This window comes from Drosophila suzukii, chromosome 2L (assembly GCF_043229965.1).
Source record: "Drosophila suzukii chromosome 2L, CBGP_Dsuzu_IsoJpt1.0, whole genome shotgun sequence".
NCBI lineage: Eukaryota > Metazoa > Arthropoda > Insecta > Diptera > Drosophilidae > Drosophila > Drosophila suzukii.
In genome coordinates this window covers 18278746-18303731 of record NC_092080.1, presented here as the reverse complement: position 1 = coordinate 18303731, position 24986 = coordinate 18278746, and the positions used below count along the sequence as shown (strand labels likewise).

Here is a 24986-nt window from a genome sequence, read left to right as displayed (position 1 = left end):
ATTGGATGGCAAGAAATTGCATAGACTTAAAAGAGGGTATATAATAGTCATCTTAAATTATGTAAGAGCCTTTTATCTGAATTATATTTATTTTTTATTTCCGCATTTCTTGATATCTTCCAACTTTTATTTTATTAATTCTAATATAGTAAAGTTGGGACAAGGTTTTCCAAAGCCACTTCTCCAACTTTTTTACTCCTCATGACGGTTATCAAATCACAATCATCTAAACCCATTTTCATTTAATTATAACTTGAAAGTTGCTAAAACTTTTCGTTATGTTGCCCAAATCGCGCCTGTCACGTTTTAAAGAAGCAATCCAAACATGGCAGGACAAATATTTATCCAGTCATTAGCGACGTTTCATTTGGTTACCTTTTTGCGTCTGCAGTCACTTCAACAAACTAACACTAAACGTGAAACAAAAACTGAAGCTGCACTGGGAAAACAAACCTTAATAAGAGTATTAAATTTTAAAAATATATCTGGTCAACATTCTAAAACTAAGATCATTTAAGAAACAGAATATAAGAACTAAAAATTAATTTTTCATTATACTTTTAAAAATAAAAATAAAATAGTTTTAAATACTAGTTCCTTTTCTCACTGTTTAGCACCAACGGCTATAGCGATGGGAACAACAATTTGTCCAAAGAACTTTCAACTGGCAAACTTTTTGGCGGGGCTTAAAGTGGGGACTTTGGGAGAGTGTCGACAACAACTAACAAGAACCGCAAACAAGCAGACCGACTATGAGTTGTTAGAGCCGCGATGAAGTGCGAGGAACCACCATCCACCAACGAGCTAAGCAAACCAGCCCGCACATTTTGCTAAATCAATTTGCAGAGCTAAATAATTAAAATACAGTATGATGACGTTCGGTTTTGGGGTCTTGCAATCTGTTGCCTGGTTGTTTTGTGTGGGTGGGTGGGGCGATGCCTGGGTTAACCTGGCTTATTAGCAGGCTTAGAATGCTTTGAATTATGGCCAGCAATTTCAAATTTACACATGATCCGGTTTACAGTCGGCAAATGTGGGAAAATTAGGAGATGAGCAGAATTCCCATAAGTGTTGTACGCTGCATATTTTAAATGTAAGATTAAACAGCCATTAGTTGTGTAAGATTCAATATTCAATAATGTATAGGAAGCATATTTAATTGTGTTTTAGCAGGGACCGAAAATAATCACTATTTCTTAGTTTTAGGCCTAGTATTCAACCTAACAAAAAGTCCTCCAAAAACCAAAAACTTTATATAAAAAAAAGGTCACAAAATTTTTGTGACTTTATTTTCATATACAATTTTTGGTTTTGGACGACTTTTTGTTAGGTTGAATACTAGGCACTATAGTCAACGAGGGCTGTATAAATTACCCAATTTGAAAAGATACTAATAATCTATTCACTCTTGCCCGAAATTTATCTAAAAATCAGCCAAACAGGAAAAAGAAATACAAAAATATCTTAGTAGGTCATTTTAAAAAATCACAAATAATGATAATCATTACGGTCCCTGGTTTTAAGGTACACCTTTCCATCCGATTTGAGATTTTATGTTTTGAATTTTTTGTTAATAATATTTAACAACAAACAGCTTAGAAACCAAAAATGATATTAGAACATTATATTGTAATTTTAAAATTTAGCTTGATTTTTGTTTTAATGACTGTTAAACTTTCTAAATAAAATATTCTTCGTTGTCTTGGTAACTACACATATAAGTGTTTTTAGAACACTGTTATTATAGATTTAATTTTTATTAAAACCCGCTTTGTAAAAAGAGCTAGCTAGTAAGCTAGAAATTAAACAAGGCGACAAGCCTGAAACACACATTCCCCGACACGCGCAACGCGGCGTATGCGTGATTTACGCAACACGTCCCCCAAGTTCTCCCGTCGAATGACCACGTGCGACGGTCCTAATGAGGATTTGATAGCAGGTAGAGAGAAAGGAGCACCTTAAAGCTACCAAGGCATCTCGGGAACTTTCGGCCCGTATTTCTTTCTTAAAATCACATAAATCAAACGATCCGAATGTCGGACCCAGAGGCTATTAAATTTACGACCCCGACCTAGGCAAACATCGTTTGGGGGAGTGGTATCATTTTTTAGCCGTATCATTGAGGGCTCTGTTTGTTTATCTCTCGTTTGCCAGCCTATTTGTTTATTGTTGTTTGCCTGCCGTTGATGCCAAGTGCAGAAAGAAAAACCAAACAGAAAAAAGCGGCTACAAACATGCAATTAAAATCGTTTCATGTGACAATTCAGTTACTATCTACGCCCCTTGGACTCCCACTTCTTGTTTGTTAGTTTGCCTTTGGATTTGGATTTGGCCTGGCCTGTTAACGGTCGGATGGCTTTCCCTTTTTCCAGTGGCCCTTGCAGGTGAACCCAATGGCAATAGCCCATCGCTCTGCCAGACACAATGATGTATAGTTAGGCGGAAGATGGAGATGCACGATGGACAAGCGATAACTGTTAACTGCTTCACTGAGTGCAAAGTAAGGTAAGACAAAAGGTCAGATCAAAGGGGCGGAGAGAAGTGCAGGACTAATGAGACTTCTTCATCGGGCGAAGGGCAAACTGTCCAACATGAGTGATGTTCAAGGGAAGAACTGCAGAAAGTGGATGCCACAAAGCTTTATGTCCTATAAGCCCAATAATTATACGGTAAATAAACTGAATCGTTCGAAGTTCTTCAGGATAGGAAATATTTAAGACCTTATTGTCATCTATCATGAAAACTCAGAACTTATGACCCCACCTTGCAATAGAGCAACTATAATAAAATCCCCAATTTAAATATTTTAAGCTTACAACTTCTACATTTATAGGACTGTACATTTTGGATCCCTAATGACAGTTATTTTCTAGATACTAGCTTTATTTCTTCTTTGTGAAATTGTTATAAGTTTAATTTTAAAACCTTTAATCAGTACACATTATTTTTATAACACTTAGGAAAGAAGAAATAAATCTAGTTATTAGAAATTACTATTAATTTCAAATGCCTAGGTCACGTAAATATTTTGGTGTTTTTAAAGAAGGTCACTATCAACACTTCTTCTTTATTAAATTTAAACTAATAAAATTTTAAAAGCTTAAGGCAGTACATAGAAATATTTTTAATTCAGGGAAGAAGAAATGAAGCTAGTATATACAAAACTCATGCTTTTTAAATGCCCAAGTATAAGGGGAGTTATTAAATTTAACAAACAAGAAATGAATCTCAAAACTGTTTCAAATTATATACTTAAAGTAGATAAAAAGTGGGTTTTAAAAGGCGGTCACTAGAACTTCGGTTAGCTTAAAAACTTGACCAACAATTTTTTCTAGATAAGTACAATTCCCGGAGTGAATATAAACATGGCTCGCACGGACTCCTGAAGCAATTATCCTGCAAATTTCCTGCTCAAGATGCAAGCAAACTACCGACACGCAAAAACTACATGCATATCCCTCAACACTCCGGCCGGATTGTGAGCCGAAAGGAGCCCCGAGGGAGCCATTGCCATCGCCATAGCCATCGCATGGCAGTTTCATAGAGCGGCAACAAAGCAAACTAAAAGTATAACTTGAGACAAAATTAAATGGGATGCCGGGCAGAAAACAAAAACCTCCATTAAATTTGCATTAAAATATTCAATTTAGAACTCTAGCATCCCTCGGAGGAGAAAGCGAGGGCAGAACCAGGACAAGCTCATTTGCACATTCAACAAGGAGTTGCTTCTGCGGCTGCCGCCCCGTACCTGCCACGCCCCCTTCTGCTCCTTGAGCTTCAAAGGATGTGGCGCCCAACGGATGACACGAAGGCAACTTTCATGAGATGACACATGCTGCTCAGCTGGCTGCCTGCCTCCCTTTTGGTCCTTTCCGCGATCCCAGATCCTTGCTCCTGTCTGCAGCGCCTTCTTTTATGCTTTAATTATTTGCAGCATGCAAAGTTAAGCCGTCGCACACACACACACACGCTCACAAGTAGAGCAGCACACCCGCACACACGGGCAAACATTGGGCAAGGTATTAAGTTGTAAATATGTAAAAGTGTTCGCAGCTGCCGAGAGTTCCTCATTCATTCTGCACTCTTCCCTTTGATACCCATTGCTTGAGGAGAATTCAGGTATATTGCTAACTTGGTTGCTGAAAAGGCCCTTAGATAAATTAAGAAGTAACACATTTTAGTTAACTTCACATAAAAATGCCAGAGTTTGGTGTTGAAAAAGCTTTAAAAAGTAAATTCAATAAAATTCAACTTATTTGGGTTTTGGTATATCTGTTAAATGTCAGTTTAAGTATGCAGTGAAAAATAAATTGTTGTGCTTTTGAATGAATGCACTGTACTTTTGAGTTTAAAATATATTGATGCATACTTTTAGACACCTAAATTAAATATATTAATTTCATATTCTCCCTTCAATTATATTGAGCAAATATCCTTAAATCAACTGAATTGTATCACAAAATCTTAACATAAGAAAGACAAATATACATAACATATATATTAATCACCCAATCAATAAGCCAATATTAGATTAAGATACGTCATGAAATTAAATCATTTCAGACCCATTGTAAACCAACATAGCCGAAGGCCCTGCAGTCAGTGCTGTATAAACTACTCTATCTATAATAATAAATTAATAATAATAATATTAAACAAACATGTTCATAGAGCATTTGAAATTAAAAAGAATTTCCATAACTCAAACCACTATCAGGCAAAGTAAGCATTGGAGTTACTGAGCCTTTTTCTTATAATTGTTATTAAAAAGTCTTAACTCAAGCTTTAGAGAAATTCGGTTAATTGAGATTCACTAAATAAAGACAAGACTGTATTAAATATAGATACCAAACGGAGATCGAAATTTGGCTGAAGCTGCCTAAATGATCAAAAAGAACAGGATATTGTAAGATCGAGTAGGTGAATTCCATATTACAGGTTATACCGTAGTCACAGATTCTATATTAAGAGTAAAACGCTTTTCCATTCCTTTTCCCTTTCCCAACCCTTCCCCCTTCATTCTGCACGTTGCGTATGTCAAAAATGAATTACATTGCAGACTGCAGCTTGGTTTCTGCGTCTGTGTGCGTGTCAGACTGTGCCAGCTTGTGGGTGTGTGTGTGTCTGCATATTTAAGTGCGCCACAAAGTATGCAGCAAAGTACAACAAACAGCTGCGCGGTCGCCGGATTTGGATGTGTTTTTCTTCCCAACACAGACTCAAAAACCTACACTGCAACAAATTTAATTAATGTGCCAGTGATATTTTAAAATATATCTTTAAAAAGCACAATAGGCCTAAACAAAGTACAATGGCAATTACTTATAAGATGGTACTTAAAATAATCATAATATTTCCTAATGCCTAGAAAGAATATAATATTTTTCAGTGTCTGTATCCAAATACTAAAACACAAAAACCCGTCCAGGTAGAGAGCCATTTAGTTAGTGGTCTGTCGGCTGCTGTTGAGTGCTTAGTTTTAAATCCGATACAATTTACTTAAAGCTCAGCCATAAATTTAGCAAATCTCCCACACACAAAACCATATATAACCAAAGAGTAAAAAAGATAGAGGCAAAAAGAGGAGAAAAGATACAAACTGGGAGTGAACAGTCTTTTGATTCTAGTTTAGGAGTCATAGGATGCCTGAAAAATCATTTTGTAGATTTTTAATTGAGTGCGCCTGGGTTATGTATGCAGTATGTGTGGGCTTTAACTTCTTGTTTTGTGCGAATCCATTTAATTTAAAACTTAATTAATAGAGCTTTGTTGAGAGCAGACGGGAAAGAGCACAAGCTTTGAACACAATGCTAAAAGCCTGAGTGGCACCTCAAACAATTACTAATGAATTTGTACTATAACCATTTTAAGCTTCAGTATTTCAATTACTTAGATAATATCCTAGTTCACAGTTACATACAGTAGTACATTTCAATTGCAGGTATTTTTGGAAGCTCAGAACTTAATGAGTTTATATGTCTATTACAGGAATGATTTAGATGTTGTGGTTATGCCTTACTTGCATATTAATCATAAATGTTCTCATTGTATTGTGAAATTGTTTGGATTATCTAAAAGATACTTCCATTTGCTGGTTCGTTTCAAGTTGTGATTGCATGTTGTAATTAAATAGTAAGAAAATGCACTAATCAGGTTTAAAGTACTCCTAGTTTTTCGTGAATATCTTAATTTTAACGACCTATTAAAAAGGCTGTTCGATTTGCAATTCTTAAATGTAAAAAATGCTCCCCCATCAACTTCATTCAATCAGTCAATCACGCACAATGCAATTGAAGCGATGGCACAAAATCGAAGCCACGCCCCCATAATCACTTAACGCCCCTTTCTGGGGAGGTGGGAAAATAGAACACACTTGTTGCCCGGCAACATTTAATCAAATCAATTTTTCCCTTTTCACATGTTACAAATGTTACTAGCCAATCTCCCAAATTCCTTCTCGACCATTCGACTATGCAAATCCATTGTGACAGATCCAAGAGGAAGGGAGATAGATGAGCCAGAGAGAGAAAGAGACAGACAGAGAGTGAAAAAACCTAATTGAATTTAGTTTACGGCAGTTTTTCTCGGCCCCCTGGCCAAGAATTCCCCAAACAGCTTTTCCCGCTTTCCAAAATGCCGAGCTGAAAATTGGAACAACCGAAAAGCGCAACGCACAGAGGGGGCGTGGCCAGGGGGGGTGGTTGGGCGGTGGGTGGCGCTTCCTAAGGGCGGGGGGTTGATGTGGATTTGATATAGTGCCAAGCAATGCCACGGCAACGATGTCGAGGCACCCATAGAAATGCCAAGTTGCATTATCCGGATGGTTTGGTGGGGCCGGGATTGGCGCCTTTGTCTGGCATTTTTGTTAACAGAAGAGTGGGCTGAAGGCCGTCCTATTGGCCCAGCCCCCCTTCTCCACCGCCCATGACCACGGCTGAATGACGACGCAAATAATTGAATGGGCGATCAATAGGTGAACAAGTCCGGAGCAAGCCCAGCCTGAGTTCAAAACGCGCCTCAGAGGAGGTGGAAAAAAATCCACCGCGTTTAATTGAATTAGCCAAGCAGCACTGGCCTGAAAATAGTGGCTCAAAGTGGACTCCCGGCAGGGATTTGCTAATGAATGGAGTTCGCTGCTCTACTTTTGTGCAATTCCTGGTTTTTATACCCGTTACTCGTAGAGTAAAAGGGTATACTAGATTCGTCGGAAAGTATGTAACAGGCAGAAGGAAGCGTTTCCGACCCCATAAAGTATATATATTCTTGATCAGGATCACTAGCCGAGTCGATCTAGCCATGTCCGTCTGTCCGTCTGTCCGTCTGTCCGTCTGTCCGTCTGTCCGTCTGTCTGTCCGGATGAACGCTGAGATCTCGGAAACTATGAGAGCTAGGCTATTGAGATTTGGCGTACAGATTCCTGAGCTTCTTACGCAGCGCAAGTTTGTTTCAGTAGACTGCCACGCCCACTCTAACGCCCACAAACCGCCCAAAACTGTAACTCCAACAGTTTTGATGCTAGATAAAAAATTTTAACTGAAATGTATTGTTCTCATCAATACCTATCGATTGACCTAAAAAAAAGTTTGCCACGCCCACTTAAACGCCCACAAACCGCGAAAACCTGTGACGCCCACAATTTGCATGCTACATAAAAAATTTTAACTGAAATGTATTGGTGTCGTCAATACCTATCGATTTATCCAAAAATAAATTTGCCACGCCCACTCTAACGCCTATAACGCTTAAATCTGTCTACCGCCGGTAGGTGGCGCATTTTAATCTCGCTTTGCTGCTTGCATATCTCCATTTAGCTGAGTAACGGGTATCTGATAGTCGAGGTACTCGACTATAGCGTTCTTCCTTGTTTTATTTCGGTTGGAAGTGGTTAAGTGAAGTAGTTAAAAGTTAGTGGAGTGTGAATTACTTTAAGGGCTCTCGTTTAAATAGTTCAGACGGCTGCGAAAATGGCCGTCTGTCATTGGTAATCGTTTAATACTGCCGTTAACTTGTCAAAAATGTCTTAATAATTACTGATATCAGTTTCCCTTTCACATACACACAAGAAACACAATTTACAAGCACATTTTCTCAACATTTTATCGTACAAATCTGGTCAACATGAAGCCACTCAAAGGAGTTAGAACTTGAATTAATCACCTGTGAACAACCTGAGGCTCAAGACTCCTTGGGGGGGAGTGTTTAAATAAATCCGTAGAGCAATTACCGCCAAGCTGAGAAAATCCAAGCAACTTCAATGTCAGCCAGCAACTATTAACCCCTGATTGCAGCACCCAATCCCCAATCGTAGCCCATCACCAAACCCCCCGGCAAAAGCAATTCAATATACTTCGATAGCATTTCAAATCCAATCAAATCGAAACTGGCATCAATTTTTCATGGCACGGAAGGGTAAGCCGGAGGGAAACTCCGACAGCAATGAAAAATTATGAGCCATGCGGCAGTAACAGATACAACAGCAACAAAAATAACACAAAATGCAGCTTAAAGTGAGGAAAACCCAGCGAAAACCAAGGGACCCTCTCTGCGTTTTCCCCTCGAAACCAACAAAAGGAGCTTCTGAATCCGTTCAAAGTCGATTCCACAGCTGAAGCCAATAGCCAAGTGGCCATTGCACTATGGGCAAAAAAACCGTTTTTGGTGCATAAACTCTAGTTTTTAAGATATTGACTTGAAACTTTTTTTGGTGTATTATTTAAATTTAAACAAAATTTTGGTTTTTGTTTTTTTTTTTAATTTGTCCACCGCACAGTGGTTAAAAATACATTTTAAAATAAGTAATTATTATAAATTATAATTTTAATCCTATTTGGTGTTACATTATAGAAAAAAACCGGTAACATATTTGGGATCCATTGTTACATTTGAAGAACACTGAAAAAAAATTCGATTAATTTTTTTTAATAACTCAACAATTTTAACTTACTCTTTTTATTTTTTCCTTGTTTTTTAGTTTTCAATATCGTCTGGTACCTCTTCCTCTAATTCTATTTCAAAAGTGTCACTTACATCATCGTTACAATTTTCTTCATCTGTGTCTTCTGTGCCTGGGGATATGATTGGCGAATCCAAAAGATCTACAACCTCTGCTGGCAGAGGCATCCGGTTGGTTTTTGTTGAGCAAAAACTAGATAATAGGGGATCAGACGAATCCATAGCTCTGTGAAAAACATCTGACATATTGTCAACCCGGCTACATTTTCTGGCATGATCTTTTCTGTCAGCCTTAAAAAGTTTGTGTCTTGCTTCTGATGCACTTTCTGCTAAAGAGCCAACAGGAACAATCGATTTTTCAATGATTATGTATCCATGTACTAAAACTTTGTGCACTGTTGGCGACATGGGGTACCAAAAGTAATTAGCCATATACATAGAAAAAGTTTCTGAACAGAATATTTTGAATTTTTCCGAATTTATAGGGTAATGACAATTTATGGCGATCAGAATTACATGTAGGCGCTGAATCAAACTGTGATCTATTCCTAATATAGAGGACAATAATTTTGGGTTGGAGAATGCCCGCCTCGCCGTATTTCCGTCATTTGTATTGCCACTGCCGTTTTGTCTCGGCTTGTCCACATGAAGCCCCATATCATTCCAAAACGCTGCTTGAACTTTATGTTTACGTGCCTCCAATTCGATTTTGTCATTTCCCTTGACATGCCACTTTCTAAGCTCAATTCTGTACGATATTTTGAGCAAGAATTCAAAAAAGCGGATCCACGCATGAAGGGAACTTAATCCATATTGATCCGTATGTGGCTTCATATCAAACGTTTTGGAGTTAAAATCAGTAATAGTAAGAAGCTGGGTGGGCTTTGCCCCACACATTGGACACAACTGACAGGATTTCGTTCCTGTTAATATATTTAACACCTTGCCGTCTATAAGTGTCAGGTGCCCATCAAATTTTACAAAAATTTCGGCTGATTGATAAGGATGCACGTATATATCCAGGTTTTTAATCTGATTGTCCAAGTTTTCATTTTCTTTTAATATAAGAGACGTTGTTTCTTTTACGTAAGCAATTTTCACAGGACGGCAAAATCTTATGGACTGAGGCGATTTATTTAACCAAATGACCCTTTGTTTCTGATCTATCATTTTTATAGGAGTCATTGATGTAACAAAAAGAGAATCATCTAAAGATTGACCCTCTGCGATGCTAAATTTTTGTTTGTATAAACTGTGACCAGTAGACCCATCAAAACCGTAGCTAAAAATAAGAGTACAATGAGTAACATCTGAAAGTACTTCACAAACTTCCTTTTGCATCAGTAATATTCGTGAAGCGGTATGGTTCAATAAGTTTTGCAAGGAAACTTTGGCTTCATTTTCGGTCCATGCTATTCCAGCAGGTCTACATTTTAATTTCTCCTCAGCTATTTTCGAATAAGGGGGGTAAATATCGCAGCCATGTTGTTTACTAATTTGTTTTACATTTATGTATTGCTGCTTAGTAAATCCATTTTCCATAAAAAAAGCGAATGCCTTTTCAGAAGTTATTGGACTCGGAGCCAGCGATTCAGTTCTATCACTTTTTTTAATAATTTCATTTTCTGTTGATTTTCTGGCGGAAATGTTAGCAGCGTGTAGTAACAAAGGAGTTGAATTTTCATTTTCTACCGCAAGTTCAGATGCCAACTTTATTTTGAGTCGTTTACCAGCAGCTTCATATGACAATTTTGGACGACCACCTTTCTTCTGTGGGGATTCATTTCTATCAGAAAGTATAGTCATATTACCGGCTAGCCACATAGCGTGTTTTTGTCTAAATCGCTTTATGTTTCGGCAGCATCGAGGCAAATGTTTATTTATGTAATTTATAAAGTTAGTAATTTTAGTTGATATTGTTTTTATTATTGTTTCATTTTGATGATCGGCATTCAATTTGTCGAATATGTAAGTCTCCAATGCTTCTCGCGAGCGTTTGTTGCTTTCCCAAACTGCAAGAAGAGCCCCGTGACCAAACACATATGTCTCTACATAAACGCAAGTTTAGCGAAAAGGAGCAAAAATGAGCAAAAACGATTAGTTGTATGACAATAAGGACACTTTTGTAATCAATTTCTCGTTCTTACTCTTTTGCAAGTCTGTGCTATTAATAAGTTATACTCCACAAAACACAAACACAATTGTAAGTTCAAATCTATAAAGATACACATATAAAACAGTTCACAGGTGGACAACAAGACACATAAAATCAAATGTTTAAGCTAATTTGCATTAATAAATACCTTTGCAAGGAATTTCCATTTTCATATTTATTAAACTTTTTTTTCACAGAAAACAACAAGCACGTAAAGTTCGCCAATTTTTCGCGCCAATTTAACGACATAGCAAAGCCTCTCGAATAGCTGACTTTGTTGGAGTGGCAATACTACAGAGTTGCCACCAAAAATTTTTGGAGGGCGGTTTTTTTGAAATGAAGATGTCTAGATTCGATTAGTATGGGCCATTCATAAAAATTAATTAAGAAAATAAATAGGTTTATGCACCAAAATCGGGTTTTTTACCCATAGTGCATTGGTGCGTTAAATAAAAGTTCAACTAAATATTTTTCAAAGCAAAAACAAAGCAGCTACGTGCTGCAGAGGGTCCCCTTTTTAGGGAATTGGTGGATGGATATCGGGTGTTGGTTTCCAGAGGGGGGGAAACGGTGAAAGTAATGCAAAGTTTGCACGCGAGCCTGGGAGAAACCCAAGGAGCCGAAGCAGAGCAAAGAACTTGAGCAAATAAGCAATAAGACAACAACTAACAAGTGAAAACTCTCGCCGAAGCCAACGAAATCAGCCTGGGAATTCCTACCCTGGATATACCCTGCGGGCATCATCATAGCCCAAACGTTGCCCACATGCAACTTTTAACTGAATCTGAATTATAATAGGTTCTAATGAATTCATTTTATGAAACGAAATTGCTGTTTTCGATTATTTAATAGCTTATGCACACTAATTTAATTTTATTATAAACCAAACACTAATTTTATAGGCATTTACAAATGACTATCCTTAAAATCATTACAGGGAAATCTGTTTTACACATTTTTTGACACTAAATGTTTTGGCAAGTGAGACCTTTCATTAGTTGGGAAATGCCTTAATTAAACAATTTTGAAAACATATCAGCTTACTTATTTTATGGCTCTTAAATGGTAAATCCCTAAAGGTTTTTCATTCCTTAGTGTTCCTATTTTGTCTCAATGAAATTCTGCAAGCTTTTTTCAACGATGTTTTCTTATATCGTTTGAACCATAAAGAGAATTAGGATGTAAGACCATCGTTTAATAATAGATAAAAGTATTAAACACATTCTTAAATATATTTGATACTGTTTTTTTGGCTAAGATTGTAAGTTATAATAATAATAATTTAATGTTGGTATATTTTCACGATACTATTTTCACCCTACTTGTTTAAATTCTTATAAATCCAGAAAAGTGATTAGAAATTAAGAAATTAGAAAAAAAATCAAAATATATTTTCCTAGTTATTTTTGGGTTCTTATATTGTAAATCTTGCTCTAGTATTGGTACATTGTCCTAATGAAATTCTGCCAAATTAATTTCGATTTGAAAGCCACTAAATGTTTAATCAGAAGTTGTACGACTATATTTTTAGGGTATATCCCAAGGGTAGCATTTTACCGGGTAAACGATGGCAAAATAACAACTCGAAAGTAACAGTGGCCCTGCCACCCGCCAAATGTCCCTCCTTAGCTTCCCCCAACGGAGGTGACTCTATGGCAGCCTCCGACGATCCGGCCCGGAAAACTCCCCCAAAACCCATCCCCATCGCCGGGACACCGCTTGTCAGCTTCTATCCTTCGGCCAGGACACGTACACAAACATTTCATGGTTCAATAAATTTTCTGCCGAGCGTACCGGAAACTTTGCGAAAAATACATTGGGAAAATGCTCGTCGCTGCAATGTGGAAAGGCAAAGAAATTATCTGTAGACCAGGACCCGACTCCCACATACACACGCACATACACAGCTGCCACCTGCACACAAATACACACACACATGCAAAGGAATAAAATTGCAGCTGTGTGCGAACGCCGCCTCGTATAATTTTGCAGCCGATTTTTTTCACTTCCTTCCTATTCCCAGTTACAATCATTTCTTCTCCGCCATTTTTGCAATTTTTATTCGGTGCAATTTCTGGGTTTTTCCGCTTGCCATGTTCAGCCACGCCCCCTGATTATGTATTTTGGCCTACTTTGAAAGGCGTTGATGCTAAATTATGCCGTTACACATTTTTTCGTATTTTTCTATGGCCCGTTTGCACCTCCAGTTCGTGTGGAAAACACTTTGCTTGTGTGAGTTACTCGGTAGGTAGTGTTGGTGGACCCTTCTAATATGTTGCACAAATAGCAATTAAAAATCCAGTTAAGCGGAAAACAGGGAAATTGAACGTATTTTAGCCAGGCGCAATTAATGGTTTTAATTTGACCAAACTAAAACGGAAGCGATAATCCTATTTTTCTTTTTCAAAGGTTTAATTTGTTCATTTAAATGGGAAGACAATGAATATAATTAATCGACTGGGCATTATATTTATTTATTGAAATTAAATTATATGGAAAAACGAACTGAGCTTAATATTTCAATTCATTTTAATATCATATAACCCTTTTATTCATTTTAAGACTATACATTTATCCAATTTCCTAATAAATTTATGGTACTTACAGCACCATAATCATATACGATTTAAGTTTAATGGCATATATACTAGACAAAACGTTCTCATTAAAAAAAGAAAGTTCGTAGATATTTCTTTCAAAAAAATAAAGAAAAGTATAACATTTCCATTGGTCATTCAACATTTATCTAGAACCGCTCACGATTGTTTGCTCTGCCCCAAAGAGGTGGTCATTAAATATTTTATTATTACATTTTCTAATAGTTGGTTAGGGAAGAAAAGAAAATACGCCACGAAATGTCGCAATTCGAATAGAGGGTTGTAAAATTTAATTTATCAAACTTCTGCTACGTTGCACCCGGACTAGAAAGAGACGGAGGAGGAGGAAAAGAAAGAGACACCGCACGGAAACCGGAAGGCGGATGGTTGGGAGCAAATTTTGTGCCTGCACTTCCGCTTATAGTCGCATTTGTGGATTGTGCGGTGGATGGGTAAGTGGTTCGGGGAGTTGGTGGCTGGAAATCCAGACCCATGTCGCGTGGGTTATTTATAATGCGACGGGGCCAACTGAACAACACGAGTTTATTAGCCAACGCAATTTACGAGCTGACACAATTTTAGGGTCTATGTATCTCCGTTCAGTTTTATGTGCACCACCGCACTGTGATGGAGCTGCCGTGAAAAATGTGTGCAGTCAGCCAGATGGAAGAGCCTATTTATGGGATTCCATTTGGACAAGAGTGGTAATGCTAATCTAGGCAAATGGAAATCTGAAAATCTACAGATAAGTGCAGTTAATTCTGATTAATTGGTTTCTGTTCGAATGGAAGAATAGTTATAGCATTTATCAAGTAAGATTTTAGTTGACATTTCTAATCTAATCAATAGATTATAATACTAGTGTATTTAATAAGACGATACCAATTCTGCTCATATTTAAAGATGATTTATAATAGTTTAATTTTGCTAATTAAAATAGAAAATATCTTTATATAGGTACATAATTAAAGTCGCGGAAAAGGTATACAATTCAAAATTGTATAGTTATCGTCCTGAACCTCCCACAAAACCTCCAAAAGCACCCTTTCATCATCTCCCCGCAGAAGAACTTGGAAAAGTCTGAAACTAATGCACGCCAATTTTCAATACAGAAAATCGAACTTTGAAGTGGACGCCTCTCTGCCACGCCCCACGTTGCGTTACTTTCGCTGGGGGGCGTTCTTCAAGCGGCGGCGTTGGAGGGGGTTATAATTGGGGGACTGGGGGATCTGCAGACGGCACTCGGCGTGCATTTCTATTTTGCTTGGCCGAAAAACTCTTGAAACTATTATCGATGAGGCGCCCGCTCAGTGGGGAGGTTATTCCTAAGTGGACGAGGGCGTCACTGACACCGTCAACACGACTGACGAAGAGGAAATGCACTTGAAAAGATACTAACTTGAATTTACTTATATTTCATATTTAATTAGAAACATAATAAACGAAAACAAATCTATAAAAATTAACTTATTTTTATCAGAAATAACTTCATTACTGTGAAAATTTTGTATTGCCCACTAATTGAATCAATTAGTTTTATTTAGGTGTCTAAAAGTATGCAATAATATATTTAAGACTAAGAAGTAGCATTGATTCATTCAGAATGACAACTATCCCATATTCACTGCATACTTTTAGGCACCTAATATTAAATTTCAAAGAGATTTCAAAACACTTCCATTATTATTTATTTTTGTTCGCATTTCTGGCCAATTTTTTTGTGTCTTTAATGTTCATAAACGTTTTTTAAATGATGTCAAGAATCAAATATTTTTCTGACTGTAGAGGTCATTGAGGGCTCGAACGATGGCGATGCCAACGAACGCGTTTTGTGCGTGTTGAAGCACACAGTGAATATAAAAAGGGAAAATATGAAAATATCCCTGCGAGCTAACGATGGGGAAAGCGAAGGGCTGCCTGCCCAGCACTTTACCACTTTTTATGCCTGGCGATAAATTAAAATTTTTATTAACATACTTTCTCCGGCGAGAAAATAGTGGGAGGAAGGAGCAGAAAGCACCGGAGTCGCGGACCAAAAACGTCAACTTGACCAGGCTCTTGTCGGCGATTCCCTCTAAAAGATGGGTGGGTGAGAGTGGAGGATTCTTTACGACTTTTGCCAACGCACGCTGAAACTGACCGGTACCGCCCCCCCATCCCCCTCCCCTTTTTTCTCATCCCTATTCAAACTACCAACCAAGCTGGAGGAGCCCCTGCAATTATAATTTGTTGATGCAGTAGGAGAACCGGAACCCCAGGAAATGCAGTTTTTCATCTGGTTCACTCTGGGCAATGATGGTGGGGAGGTGGAAAATCGGGAGGGTTAGATGGAAACGGAATCTGCAGTCTGCCGCATTATCTATGCATTATCGTGGCTCGGCCATTGGCCATCTGCCGCCTGCCGTCTCAGCAGAAAATAATATTCTATTAAATTATGTATACGTTTTTGTCGGAGGATTTTGTAAAGTGAATTTTCCACTTGTCGTGCTCAGACGAAGCAATATGCACGAACTGCATAAAAGGAAATGCAATTTTAAATGGGGATGAGATTGGATGTAGGTAAATATATATTTCAGATTTTTTCAGAATGAAGAAATTGAAAATATTTTATTATTTATGTTGCTAATAAATAAAAGCAAAACGCATTAAATATTTAAAGATTGTTTTTTATAAGCAATGTCCCCAAGGAATTTTTAAACCAGTTGGATTTCATATGCCATGAAGTGTTTTTCAGTTATCACGCAGATTCAACAAAAAATCAAATAAGTACGTTTCTACGTGTTAAATTATTTCCCCCTTTTAATTAATTATTAAACGGAGCATACATAATTCCGATCTCGTGCTTAAACGGACAATGGACACAAATGCGAAATGCAAAGCCCACGTTGAGGCCCCTACCTAAAGGACCTCGTTGGAATATCCTTCGAATGGCACGTAGGCAAATATCCCTTCATGATTTTCCCTTTCCCCGCCCCTGGCCAATGCGTTGGAATGCAAATATTTTCCACTATAATTGAAGCGCGACAAATGCGAGTTGTGAGCGAATGTGATTGCGTTGTTCGGGCAATTTCGATGGGTTGTTGGGGGGAGTTCTTTGCAAGCGGTGAAACAACACGTATTTAATGCACATGCAATTCAATCATCCAATTTAGCATGCAAACAGAAATGATTTGTTCAATTTAACCGACCAGCAACGCGGAAAGGCAAGTAATGACATTACATTTTACGAAACAGTTTTTAAATTGATGCAAAAAATCCTCATAATTGCAGTTGTGCTAAAAAAATAATAATGCATGCAAGTAAAATAATTACAACGCGGTAAATTGCAATTGCGGACACGGGCAGGAAAATCGAACAATTGTCGCACATTAACCACAGATGCTTTCGGCTGGTCAAGGATGGGCAGATACATTAAGAGGGGCGGATGGGCGGTGCCGGGATTTTGCATGGGATCATCGATCCCCGGATGAATGACAATTTCGGTTCACTTGTTTCACAACGAGTCACGGCGATGTTAAGCGGGACAAAGGAAGCCTGCGGGTTAATACTTCCCCCGTTGTCATTGTTTTAATACCCATTAATCCTTAAGGAAAAGGGTATATCGAATTCGTGCAATGTAGGTTATGAAATTAAATCTTAGTTAACTGTTGATGTTCATATAGTGTTACCCCACCGCAAGTTGGCATACAACTAACCCATTTTATTAACAAAGACCGATTTTGAAACAAGGTCATCAGTTTTCATCCCTGCAAAAGTCCATTAGGCATTTCCAGAAACTATATTAAATACTCGTTTATATGTCCAGCACAGAGGTTTTTATTATTATCGGCCTTGGTGACCAAATTTCAGGCATTCACGGTAGCAAAAATTTCAATTCCATCGAGATGAAAGGGAATTTTATGCTCGATACTCAAAACTGATCAAGTGGAAAACAGCTACGAATAGTAGATTTTGAAATGTTTATGCCAAAGTTTAATGAGGATGAATTCCTATGAAAGTTATAAATACTACAGGTTGGGGCTCAGTCATAAAAGTTTTTCCGCTTTGGGTAATAGGTAAATGTAAGTTAGAGAGTAACGAGATATGTTCATCTTACTATTTTAAAACCATCGAATTAAAAATCAAAAATTATATAACCCATTTTTGAAATATACACTGAAGAACACAAAGTACACATGCCAAACCAATAGTAATATAGACATAGATAAGATTGTCTTTAATTCATGATAAAAACCTATTCAAGATTTCGTTATATTTGTTTAACATAAATGTACTGAAGAATATTCAAATGATTCCCTAAAAGATTTATAAATATCTTTCGTTTTCTTTTGATCCCGAAAAAAAAAAATTATTAACATCCTTCTTTAAAACTATTGAAAATGGAATACTTATACTGTTCTCAGAAGTGATCTTCAAATGAGTTTTTTGGCTGATTTCAGAAGCTTGAACTTCATGATGTTAGTTGTCATTTTCACACCAAATATTTGCAAGACCCTGAGATGCCCCAAGCACTTTTCTTGGAAATTCGCCTTTTATTGCCAGCATTTCTATTGTCTTTTATGTCAACTCACCAGACACAAGAGTTGATGAATTTTGTCGCTTCGCAGGATGGGCGACTTCAGAAAGCACTCACACACACACTCGCACACTCGCAGCAACCGAGCCTGATTGTGTGTTAGTGTAGTGTAGTGTGTATTGGTGTGGGTACTAGAGTGTTTATTTCGGAGCGCGCCAAAAAGTATGCAATGCGAACTGTGAGTCTTGTGTTGCGGGTCTGCGATTCGGTTTCCGACTGACGATGGCTTGGTGGCTGATGGCTGTTGGCTGATGGCTGATGGCTGGTAATGTGATTAGTTGGCCCGTCTATCGATGCTAGTGTGCTACTGTGTGCGAGTAAATTTTAATTTAATTATGTCGCTCTCGTTTCAATTACGAGAATCGCTCGCAGCGAAGACACGCACTAATAAACAAAGGCCAACAATAACAGAACGGAAAAATAAGCGACGGCTAGCGGTGTCACTGCCGAAGGAAGGAAAACTGAAGGAAAATGTGTCGAATGAAGAACCAGACCAACCAGCGAAATGTGCTCTGCGTCTCCCTCTCCGCTCTCGTTCTCGTTCTCTCGGCTCCGCTTTTCCGCTGCTCTCTGGCTTTTCCGCTTGCTTCCGTTGAAAATGCTGGCAATCGAATGCAACTGCCTCCCACAAGCGACTGAAATGCGTTGCATACGCCAAGGCGCACGGTGAGTCCCCGAGGAACGAGTGGAATTGGATCGTTGGCTGGCTCGAGTGAATTCTTGAGTGAGTGCAAAGTGCAGTTTGGAGTGCACGGGGAACGAGTGGAATTCCTTAACACCTGTGCAAAAGGGGTTGAACGGGCGGAAAATGCCCATACTTTTCCTATTCTTTCTTTATCGCCACCGAAACGGCCAGTCGAAATTTTAATTGGTTTGCCCAACTTACAGCACACAATTCAATTGAACCACTCGCCCTCTTGGCGCTCATTAACCTGGAGGGTTTTATGGAAAGGCCATAAACTCCAACTTCCTTAGTTCACTTTTGGGATTGTATGTCTTTCAACTACTATTAATTCGATCATAAGCAAATTTTTTCTTTTACAGTCAAACTTCCCTAGCCTGAACTTCTCCAAGTTAATGTATTTAGTAATTGAATCACGAAAAATATTATACAAAAAAATCTAATTATTTATTATTATTATTATTTTCCTGGCCCGACAATATTAAAAAGTACTGCATACTTTTAGACACCTAAATATTAAAATATTTTTTAATTCCAAATTAAATAAATATATTGAGTTGTTGGCTCTCGAAAATTAGTATGCACTTAGTATTTAATATTAATTATATTCAGGTGTCTAAAAGTATGCAGTAAATAAAGAGTTAAAATAATTATTATCTAAACGAACACACCTTAGGTGTGTTAATTTAAAAGTAATTTCAAAAAACTGGTAATATATGTGTCCCCAACGCATTTTTTAACATATGTTTCAAGTAATTGATACGATCGTATCACTAATTTTTGGTACTACTGCAGGGCATTAGGTCCCCATCAACAGCTGACACAGAAACACTTTTACCTGCAGCACTTTGTGGAATGGAAATCTATCTCTCGCCAGCATTACCTGAAAACGCTCGCAAAAGATGTCATTCCTGGTACATCCTTCTGCCATCCGACGAGGAGATAGTGACGCAGCTTAAGGGCGATTCAGGAACACCCCTGCCATTCCTCCAAATTTCACCCACAATGGCACTCGTTCATGGACTCCGGCGCTGACTTCTCCGCCGCGAGCAGGTGTTTCCATTAACATCAGGACAATAAAGGCAACGCACGCACTGCAATATGCAACAGTTGCAGACACGCAGGAAAAGCGTTGAAAATGGGAAATACGGGGGCGGGTCAGTGGGCGGTGTGTGATGCAATGCACATTTGTAAGAAGCTGTGTAATCTATCCATGAACGCTGCTTCCGTTTTGCATTTTATATGCTTAACGCATCGTTTGGTCGGATGAAATTGCGTTTCGTTGTCGTTGCTGCTGAATTTATCTGCTCTGGATATATACCCACATATATCCTTTTTCAGCGTGATATTGAGTCTGCCATCGATTGGGAATGCCGTTTGACAGCTGCCTCCCCTTCTCCACCGCTCATCCATTTTGCGGCTTTAAGCGAGCACGACCAACGAGCCAATTAAAACTTTTAGCCAATCGACTTAATTAACGAAATGCTCAAATTGTACGATTGTCATGAGCCCGTGGAAAGTGATAAGTATGCAGAGACGAAAAATCTTTATGAATATAATTCGTTTTCGTACTCTTTTTATATGTCACAAATAATATCAAATATTTTTTACGCCTGAATAATATTTTGCGTAGCTTCTACAGACAATTAACAGCCGAAAAATCAAATTATATTTAAAACAAAAATTATGAAAGAAGTATGGTACTGTTTTCGAGTCAAAACAATATGGGTTAGGATCAGTGGCGGATTCAGAATTTGGATGTAGGGGGTACATACAAAAACAAGGAAGAACGCTATAGTCGAGTACCTCGACTATCAGATACCCGTTATTCAGCTAAATAGAGATATGCAAGCAGCAAAGCGAGATTAAAATGCGCCACCTACCGGCGGTATACAGATTTAAGCGTTATGGGCGTTAGAGTGGGCGTTTTTTTGGATCAATCGATAGGTATTGACGAGACCAATAAATTTCAGTTAAAATTTTTCATCTAGCATGAAAATTGTGGGCGTCACAGGTTTTCGCGGTTTGTGGGCGTTAAAGTGGGCGTGGCAAACTTTTTTTTGGGTCAATCGATAGGTATTGATGAGAACATTACATTTCAGCTAAAATTTTTATTCTAGCATCAAAACTGTAGGAGTTACAGTTCTGGGCGGTTTGTGGGCGTTATAGTGGGCGTGGCACTCTACTGAAACAAACTTGCGCTGCGTAAGAAGCTCAGGAATCTGTACGCCAAATCTCAATAGCCTAGCTCTCATAGTTTCCGAGATCTCAGCGTTCATCCGGACGGACAGACAGACGGACAGACGGACATGGCTAGATCGACTCGGCTAGTGATCCTGATCAAGAATATATATACCCTATGGGGTCGGAAACGCTTCCTTCTGCCTGTTACATACTTTCCGACGAATCTAGTATACCCTTTTACTCTACGAGTAACGGGTATAAATATAGTACTTCAAAGGTGACATTTTTGAGCCAAAAAAATCTAGCCTAATTTTCCCTAATATTTTTTTTCTTTTTCTTTTTTTTTCGGCTCACATTTTGCTTAATTCTACTTTATTTATTGCGTTCAATTCAAGAGTGTACCCTATAACGTGTATCCTTGTATATTTATCCTTAGTTGTTTGTTTGTGTGTCAAGCTGCTTAGAACTTACCGGGATTCGAACTCGGGCCGGTGGTGATATGGTGTTATTGCTGACAAGTAACCCCTTTACTCACTCAGCTACCACCGGCGCCGAGATGAGAGAGCCTAGGGGTTCCCTTAAACCTCACCTATAGCGTTTTTGGGAAAAGTTCCACTCTGTTATGATTCCCAAGTTATAATTCTCGGCCAACTACTTCGATTGTCGATTATCGATATGGGTCTAGTGTTGGTAGGGTTGTATCGTCCAGTCCTAATTATCGAATCGTAGTAATAAGTGTCAAATCTGTTTAGGCTTTCTATTCGAATTTTTCACAGTCCTGAGTAGCCTAGAGGTTAGAACATCTAACTCTCGCTCCATAGTATGGGGGTTTAAACCTCAGCTCAAATTTTTTTTTTCCTTTTCTTTTAATTTTGTCATGATTATTATACCCGTTACTCGTAGAGTAAAAGGGTATACTAGATTCGTCGGAAAGTATGTAACAGGCAGAAGGAAGCGTTTCCGACCCCATAAAGTATATATATTCTTGATCAGGATCACTAGCCGAGTCGATCTAGCCATGTCCGTCTGTCCGGATGAACGCTGAGATCTCGGAAACTATGAGAGTAACGGGTATAAAAAGTTGAGTATGAATCAAAAAATTTTGCAATTACTTATACTTTTTAACCCGAGTGGGGGATCTATCCCCATTATACCTCCATGGATCCGCGCATGGTTAGGATAATATTAAATATTCAACATGTTAAAAAATTAGTCACAATATGCAGTTTCTATTAAAATATTCAATGCTTTCGATACGGTTTTTTCCTTGTTAGAAAGTGCGACAAAAAGTACTTCAACTTAGGAGCAGTTGTCAGACAAGCGGTACCCTCCTGACATGCTGAAGTATTTTTTATACACCATCATAGCTTGGGGTCTTTTGGATCCCCATACTCAAGGACAGGGCTTTTCGCACAGCCAAGGTCCGGTGGCCTATCAGCAACCAACGCTAGCTGAAAAGATTGCAGCACACCAGCATCAATGGTTCACTTACAATTCCCAAAAAGAAACTGAAACTCAGGAAAAAATCGACAAGTTGGAGAGTGTCATAGAAAGCCAAGTGCAGGCGATACAAATCAAGATGGGTAACGAAATTCAGGCGCTACGGAAACTTATTGAACACACATCAGAAGAAGAAACTTAAAGGCAGACTGGTTCTTCCTTCAAATTAAAACAATATGGGTTAAGATATTCAACATGTTGAAAAATTCGTCACAATATGCACTTTCTATTAAAATATTAAATGCTTTAAAAGGCTTTCGATACGGTTTGTTACCTGGTTAGGAGGGGCGAAAAAAACTACTTAAACCAAGAATCAGTTGGACAGAAAGGTTGGGTCTGACAAGTTAAAACCTCCAGATATGCTGAAGTATTTCTTATACGCCATCATTGCTTTGGCTCTTTGGGAGCCCCATGCTCAGGGACAGCACTTTTCGCAAGGCCAAAGTCCAGTGGCCCTTCCGCAACCAATGCTAGCTGGTCAGATTGCTGCACACCAGCAGCAATGGTTCACATACACTTCCATAAAAGAAGCTGAAACTCAGAAGAAAATCGACAAGTTGGACAGCCTCATAGAACACCAATTGCGGGCGGTACAAATCAAGATGGGTATTGAGCTGCAGGCGCTACGAAATCTTATGCAGTATACGTCGGAAGAACATCAGGAGAAAATGAAAGCTTTCCAGAGGATCAACCAGTCACTCTTCGAACAGATTGGATCTCGTTTATTTTACATTGAGAGAAAACAACCAGTAAGTTGGTTTTATGCATACAACAAATGTCGCGAATTGGGAGGTCATTTGGCGACTTTTAATAATGCCAGTGAGTTTAGTTTGGTCGTTACAAGATTTGCAGATAGCGTTTTCTGGATTGATCTCTACAACATGGCCAGTCACTCGGAGTTCGTATCGTCGTTAACCGGCAGGTTACCGCCATATTATAATTTCAAATCTGATTCAAAAAAAGATAGATGTATTTATGTAAAACACGGATTAATGCGCCCTGAACATTGTTGGAACAAGTACTACTTCGTATGCCAAACCGATACATGGATATGATAAACTGCAAATTGATCGTATTTTAAAATATAAGAAAATAATAAAAATAAAATACATAATTTACTAGTAATTTGTACATTTCCAATCGTTTTCTTTTATAAATAAGCAAATAAAACATTTAAACTCCCTTTTTGGTCAAACGACTTAATAATATAATCTAAGCTAATTTGAAAAAATAACTCTTCCGCATTTTGCTTCCCCATATTTCCCTTAGTTCCCATAGAAACCCAAACTTTACTTGGTAATTGCAAATGACACACGCGGTCGAAATTTGCAAAACAAATTCGTTATTAAATCCAATTTCACACCCACATAAATCGATAAACATTCTTAACAAGTTATACCATAAAATTTGTTTCAATTCTTTCAGTATCATGACATTAAGTAGAATAAATTACACAAATTTTAAAACAATAGTTAAGTAAACAACATTTTAAATAACAATTATAAATTATTTCAGAGCTTTGCGCTTGCTTTAAAAACAGAAGCCTCCAGATATTGAAATAAGGTTTCGGCCCTACCTTTTTTCGGGGTGTGTAGAGTGTAGGGTAGGCAAACCATCAAGTGCAGAGCCGGCGGTGCGTATTATTTTCAAATGCCTCACACAGGATGTGTCCACGTTCCGTGCAGAAGTGAGGGCGGCCAAGCCACGCCCCCTCAATCACCCCCCACCCCCAGGGAAGCCGCCCAAATGCTGACAAAAATGCTTTTGATTTGTGGGCCATTCGCACACCCAGTGGCACCCACGCTTATTAGAATCTTGCCATTGTGTGCGACCCAAAGTGCAACTAGCAGAGACAGATAGCAACCAGCAAACAGAGCGCAATTTATGGGCAGGGAACGGGATTTTCGAAGCGGGCTAATAGGATTGCGGCTGTAATTTTTGGGGCTCTTCATTCACCATCTCCATTTTTACCAGAAAACTACTCCACCAGATGTGTCACATTCTAAACAATTCTAATTGAAATTCAAGAAAGCTCAACTCTACTGAATGGTTTTAATTGTTAAAGCATTATCAGACTAAGGAATCGGGAAACTTGGTCACAAACAAAATATACTCTTTAATTCCAGAGTAGTGATGAGAACTAAATCTTTTGGCACAAATTAAATTTGTTAGCTGGATGTTAGGAAAAGTCTGTGGCTTAGGACATTTTAAAAGATCGTTATAAAGGACTTCTGTAAATTGTAAATTGAATACAAACTAAAATGCAGCACTGCCATGATTATTATTCATCATCATTACATCATCTTATTAACGTAATAACAATCAATAACTTCAGATATT

General features: G+C 38.2%; 3 protein-coding genes and 1 long non-coding RNA gene across 7 annotated transcripts in view; 2 read left to right on the top strand and 2 right to left on the bottom strand.

Moving 5' to 3' along the window:
- Nucleotides 1–18537, bottom strand: part of Ggamma30A (guanine nucleotide-binding protein subunit gamma-e) — a 50712-nt gene extending 32175 nt beyond the window's left edge. The window contains exon 1 of the mRNA XM_017086682.4: nt 18276–18537. The gene's annotated coding sequence lies outside the window, so the exon portion shown is untranslated. The remainder of the gene's footprint in view (nt 1–18275) is intronic.
- LOC139353386 (uncharacterized) lies at nt 8676–11542 on the bottom strand. Of its 4 annotated transcripts, XR_011604677.1 has the most exons (4): nt 11256–11542; nt 11100–11167; nt 8945–11000; nt 8677–8892 (listed from the first exon to the last, which is right to left on the bottom strand). It is a non-coding gene; the product is annotated as an uncharacterized lncRNA (long non-coding RNA). The 4 variants fall into 4 exon arrangements; XR_011604675.1 differs by having other exon boundaries at nt 8676–8892; nt 8945–11167; XR_011604676.1 differs by having other exon boundaries at nt 11100–11542.
- Nucleotides 18538–22482: 3945 nt separating the features above from the next.
- On the top strand, nt 22483–22788 carry LOC139353406 (accessory gland protein Acp29AB-like). Its single transcript, XM_070997580.1, has one exon. It carries the CDS (start codon nt 22483–22485, stop codon nt 22786–22788), a length of 306 nt encoding a protein of 101 aa, XP_070853681.1.
- A 217-nt stretch (nt 22789–23005) lies between these two features.
- On the top strand, nt 23006–24089 carry LOC139353404 (accessory gland protein Acp29AB-like). Its single transcript, XM_070997579.1, has 2 exons — nt 23006–23395; nt 24072–24089. Exons 1-2 carry the CDS (start codon nt 23006–23008, stop codon nt 24087–24089), a joined length of 408 nt encoding a protein of 135 aa, XP_070853680.1.
- Nucleotides 24090–24986: the final 897 nt, after the last annotated feature.